Here is a 5,413-nt window from a genome sequence, read left to right as displayed (position 1 = left end):
AGCTTGTTGGGTCGTCGATAGACTCAGGAAACTGGAACAGTTGTGAGATGTGGCATGGGCTCCTGTCCATCCACCTGCATCTCTACCCTCATCACCTTTGAAACCTTGAACTCTGACTTCCTGGGGCTCTAAAGTACACTTAACACCAGATCAAGTGAAAATTGAACTTGAAAATAACAGCATGCTTGCTCCCCTTTTGCATTCAAAGTGAAACTTAATGAAACTCTTTTCTGTTCTGAATGTGGGCAAAGCATAAGAATTTTCCAGTTCTCCAGACTGCTTTATGTTCCCCTGGGACTACCAAGAGCAGCCAGTTGCCCCTGCTACTTAGGCTTTTGTAAGAAAATTGATTGTAGGGACATTTTCTTTGTTCTCATTTTCTTTGGCCCTGAGTGGGAAATAAATCCATTTCTCTTTGCCGTTCATTGAACTTGGAAACTGTCTTTAAAAAAAACAAAACACCAAAATATTCCCTACAGCTCTGCTTTTAAGAGTGGTTGTAAAATACAATCCTGTTCATTACAGTGATATGCCAAGGTATTCTCCCTAGGCCGGCCCCATACCTGCCACCCTTTGGCAGGTGCTGAGCTGAGGCAAGCATTGGGCACACTTGCTAGCACACTCCAACAGCTCCATCCGGATGGCGGCACGGACATGCCAACCCAGTGGGATCAGTCGGATGAAGCGGGAAATGATGGGAGGCCGCAACAGGTTCTGTACTGTGGCAGTGCGGTCTGAATTTCCATAGAAGACCTAAATAAAGGAGGAGAGTACTGTTACCACCACATTGGCAGAGGGAAAAAGAAGAATGAGCCCTGTCTGCAGCTGGCCTCAACTCTTAATGCTACATAAGGTCACAGAAAGTAGTGAAAGCCCTAGAAATTGTTGTCCAGTGAACTCTAACCCATAGTCGCCCTATAGGGCAAAGCAGAACTGACCCATAGGGTTTACAAGGTTGTCATCTTTTTTAAAAAACAAAAACAAAAAACAGTATTGTGGTTTGTTGTTAAGTGCCGTCGAGTCAGGTCTCTGAGGAGTGTCTGGTGAGCTTGAACTGCCAACCTTGAGGTTCTAACTGGCCTTGCAGTCCAGCTCATTAGCCTGCAGCACCACACGAGGACTCTGTACACACTTGGTTCCATGACATTAGTTGCACTGCCCACAATGTAGCCATACTCTTCCCCCTTTCTCTGTGTGGTCTTCATTTCCATCCATCCCTCTTCCCTGCCCCTTCTTGCTTTCTGAGCTTGGGTGTGGGGCAAATACTACCTTTTTGGTTTCCTGTGGTTGATTGTTCCAAGGAACACATTGCTCACAGCTGTTATTATTCACTTTGTAGGCCTATTATTTAACTAAAAGTTGATGTCTGAAAGTGGGCTCTGTTCCAGAATTGCTGGCTATCTAAGGGCCACAGTGTTGTGGCTTCCACCAGTAAGTGTGGTCTTTTTATGATTTTACTTTTTTCTCGTTCTCTGTCCTGATCAAAGTGGTCTCTGTCCTGATCAGAGTGGTCTAGTTCTTATCTCAGGATATTACGGGCTGTGGTTCTCATGGTCCATTAGTCCATCAGTCCTTTGAACCAGGTGTTACTTTGAGTTTTTGATTTTCTTTATTCTTTGCTTCAGGTGGAGAGAGACCAGTAGTTGCATCTTGTTGTTGGTAAGTGCTGTTGAGTCAGTTCCAACTCACAATGACACTGTTTAGGGTTTCTGAGGCTATAAATCTTTGCAGGAGCAGAAAGCCTTCTCTATCTCCTGTGGAGCAGCTGGTGGGCTCAAACTGCCAACTTTATGGTTTGCAGTCCAGTGCTTATCCTACAGAGCCACTGTGCTGCCAGGTGCATCTTTGATGCAACTAAAAGCTCACAAGCTTTTATAACCCTGGTAGCTTGTCACCAAAATAGAATGTAAACCATTTTATCTATGGACATTGTAATTTGTTTTGTTAAGTGCTGTTGAGTTGATTCTGACTCATAGGGACCCTGTATAGGGTTTCTGAAGCTGTAAATCTTTGCAGGCACAGAGAGTCTCATCTTTCTTCTAGGTAGTGGCTGATGGGCTTGAACCGCTGATCTTGTGGTTCGAAGTCCAGTACTTATCCCTCTAGAGCCACTGCACTCCCCTCTTTGTGGGCTATGTTATGCCAGTTGACCTACATACGTCCTCTGAGACTGTGGTCTTAAGCTCCTAAGCTCATTGACTCATTCCCTCAAGGTGCTAAGAAGTGAGAACTTTGCCCCCTGTATGCTCTGCTATATCCATGAATATATATATAGTACATACAAATACATATGTTGAAATATCTTCTGCCATGAGGACTCCTGGTGTGACACTGTAGTATCAGCACTGGACTGAAAACCACAAGGTCAGCAGTTCAATCCCACCAGCAGCTTCTCAAAAGCCCTATACAGGGCCGCTATGAGCCAGAACTGACTCAGTGGTACTTGACAACCACAACAGCAGCAGACTTGTATGAGTATATGTTTGTGGATGTGCTCTCATTTGCCTTCCCACATCTGACTGCCGCATCTTTCTTCCACAGAGCGGCTGATGGATGGGTTGGAACCACAGAACTTTCAGTTTTCCCCCTCCTCGCCCCCCACCCCCCACCCCGAGCACTTAGCTGCTTTGCCACCAGGGCTCCTCCAAGGAATTTGCAAATGTTCCCCAAATCTGACCTGGAATGAGTGTCAGCACCTACATGCTTGGAGCATTTCTGCATTCTTCTATGGCAATATCTAGAACTGCACCTTCTAGTGAGGTAGCCACTAACCACGTGCAGCTATTTAAATTGAAATAAAAGGAAATAACAGTTCAGGTACTCCCTTCCCCAAATCACACTAGCCACATTTCAAGTGCTGAGGAGTCACATGTGACTAGTGGCTGTCATATTGGGCAGTGCAGAGAAGGACATTTCCATCATTCCAGAAAGTTCTATGGGGTGGCATTGGTAGAAAACACCTCTGGACTCAATACCCATTGTGTACTTCTATTGGTGTGGTGCTGTGGGTTAATGCGTTGAACTGCAAGCCAGTTTAAACTGCAAGGTCGGTGATTCAAGCTCACTAGCCACTCCTAGGGTCACTATGAGTCAGAACTGACTCAACAACACTTAACAACAACAATTCTTTGTCTTTGGACTCGGGGTTTAGGATCAGCATCAGACTGCGAACCACAAGGTCGACAGTTCAAACCCACCAGCTGCTCCTCGGAAACCCTGTAAAGGGTCACTATGAGTCGAAACAGACTCAATGGCACTTAACAGCAACAACATTCTTTGTCTTTGGACAAGAACCTTTGAGAAGACCCATGTTATATTTTTAAGAGGAAGGTTCCTATGTTCAAAAGGTATCTAAAGTTGGGCTGGATTAAAAACTCTTGAGTTGACTCTGAAGTTGTGAACCAGAGTGTAACTGTTTGTCCCTACATCAATACAAATGGCAAGTACATTTTAGGATTGGAAGAATCATTTTGAAAAAGGACATAAAAGCTACAGAGAAGACTCTGGAAGGCGGGGCAGTGCCCAGAGTAAGCAGAAAAGGTTTTGCTTAGTGTTTTTCTGGATGTAGCATAAAATGGTACAGTTGTTGTACCTAAGGTGTAATGGTTGCTTGAATATATTATTTCCAGAGAAAACAATCATTGTTTGCACTTTTTAAATGCTCTGCCCAAAGACACAGGAACATTTCATTTCCTTCTAGGATTATCTCCTACAAAACTCTGGTCACCACATTGACCTGATTCGTCCAAAGGACGGGAAGGCCCTTGTCAGCCATGATCTTGCCTTTCTTCTCAGTAGCAGCCCGTGCCCCGTAAGCTCTTTGACCACTCAAGTCTGGAACCAGGTCAAGAGCGGAAGATGGAAGGATGGAACAGGTTTGGCCAGATTGCACAAGTGCCAGAATAGAATACCTCTTGTTAACTGTTGAGGCTTTCCGAAACACAGACAAGACTTGAAAGAAAATTCTAGTTATTTTTTAAAAGCCAGTGAATACACCCAAATCATAGTAAAAAGTTAAGTAAATAAATAAATAAATAATCAACTAATAAGAACAAAAATGAAACAAGATGTCCAGGTATCAAGATGTTCTTTCCTGTGTTGTTCAAACTCCTCGACACTTGCACAAGTTGTCATCAGAGACTATACTAAAACCCACTGCCAATGAGTTGATTCCAACTAGCAGTGACCCTGAAGAGGGTTTTGTGAGACTGCATTTTTATGGGAGCAGACAACCTCATCTTTCTCCCTTTCAGCAGCTGATGGGTTTTGAACCACAGACCTTGTAGTTAGCAGTCCAGTGCCTACCCTACAGTGCCACTAGGGCTTTTTGTGGTGGTGGTGGTGGTGGTTGCAAGTCATGGAGCCAGTTCCGACTCACAGCGATCCTGTACAGGGTTTCTGAGGCTGTAAATCTTTAGAGGGAACAGAAAGCCTCATCTTTCTCCTGCGGAGCAGCTTGCTGTCCTTGTGACTAGCAATGCAGCTCATAACCCACTACACTACCAGGGCTCCCTGGGATCCTTATCCGTTGTGTTACGTGCCCTCAAGTCGGTTCTGACCCATAGCGACCCAGTTTGATGAGTTCGAATCTCAGACCTTGTGGTCCTATACTTATAGTGCCACACCAGGGCTCCTGAGCTCCTTATGGTGGGAATGGTGGTTATGTGCTGTGGAGTCAGTTCCAGCTCATAGGGACCCTGGATAGTGTTTCCAATGCTGTAAATCTTTATGGGATCAGAAAGCCTCATTTTTCTCCCGCGGAACCACTGGTAGATTTGAACAGATAACCCTGTGATTAGCAGCTCAGTTCATGCTGAGCTACCAGAGCTCTTGGGCTCTTTATTGTTGTTATGTGCCGTCGAGTCGGTTCTGACCCATAGTGACCCTGTACAGGGTTTCCAAGGCTGTAAATCTTTACAGAAGCCTCATCTTTCTCCCACTGAGCAACTGGTAGTTTCGAACTGCTGACCTTGTGGCTTGCAGCCCGATTCGTAACCACTACGCTACCAGAGCTCCTTATAGAGCCTTCTTATTCTCAGCCAGACAAAGCTATTAAACTTGATTCAATTTCCAAATTAGGCGGGAAGTCCATACATTTAGTCAAAAGCATAGTGAACCTTTCTAAACAAATACTGAATTGTTTATTTATATTATACATATATATATATATACACACACACACACACACGTGAAGTCCTGGTGTGGCACTGTTGGATAAGCACTGGACCACAGGCTGGTTTAAACTGCAAAATCAGTGGTTCAAACTCATCGGCCACTTCTTAACACACACACACACCATGAGGCTTCAAAAAGTTTCATCATCTTTTAACTCCTATTTTTCCATGAACTGTTTTTAAACACCCCCATCTCTCTCTCTCTCTCTCTCTCTCTCTCTCTCTCTCTCTCTCTCTCT

The 5,413-nt window shown here is 44.6% G+C and overlaps 1 protein-coding gene across 1 annotated transcript in view; it reads right to left on the bottom strand.

Moving 5' to 3' along the window:
- Positions 1-546: 546 nt before the first annotated feature.
- RS1 (retinoschisin 1) overlaps positions 547-5,413 on the bottom strand; it is a 35,811-nt gene continuing 30,944 nt past the window's right edge. The window contains exon 6 of the mRNA XM_006835682.1: positions 547-753. Within this exon, the coding sequence (XP_006835745.1) occupies positions 547-753 (207 nt within the window). The remainder of the gene's footprint in view (positions 754-5,413) is intronic.

The sequence above is a fragment of the Chrysochloris asiatica genome, unplaced genomic scaffold (genome assembly GCF_000296735.1).
Source record: "Chrysochloris asiatica unplaced genomic scaffold, ChrAsi1.0 scaffold00018, whole genome shotgun sequence".
Classification (NCBI taxonomy): Eukaryota; Metazoa; Chordata; class Mammalia; order Afrosoricida; family Chrysochloridae; genus Chrysochloris; species Chrysochloris asiatica.
Note: the sequence above shows the minus strand (reverse complement) of the source record. Positions and strands in the feature narration are given on the sequence as shown.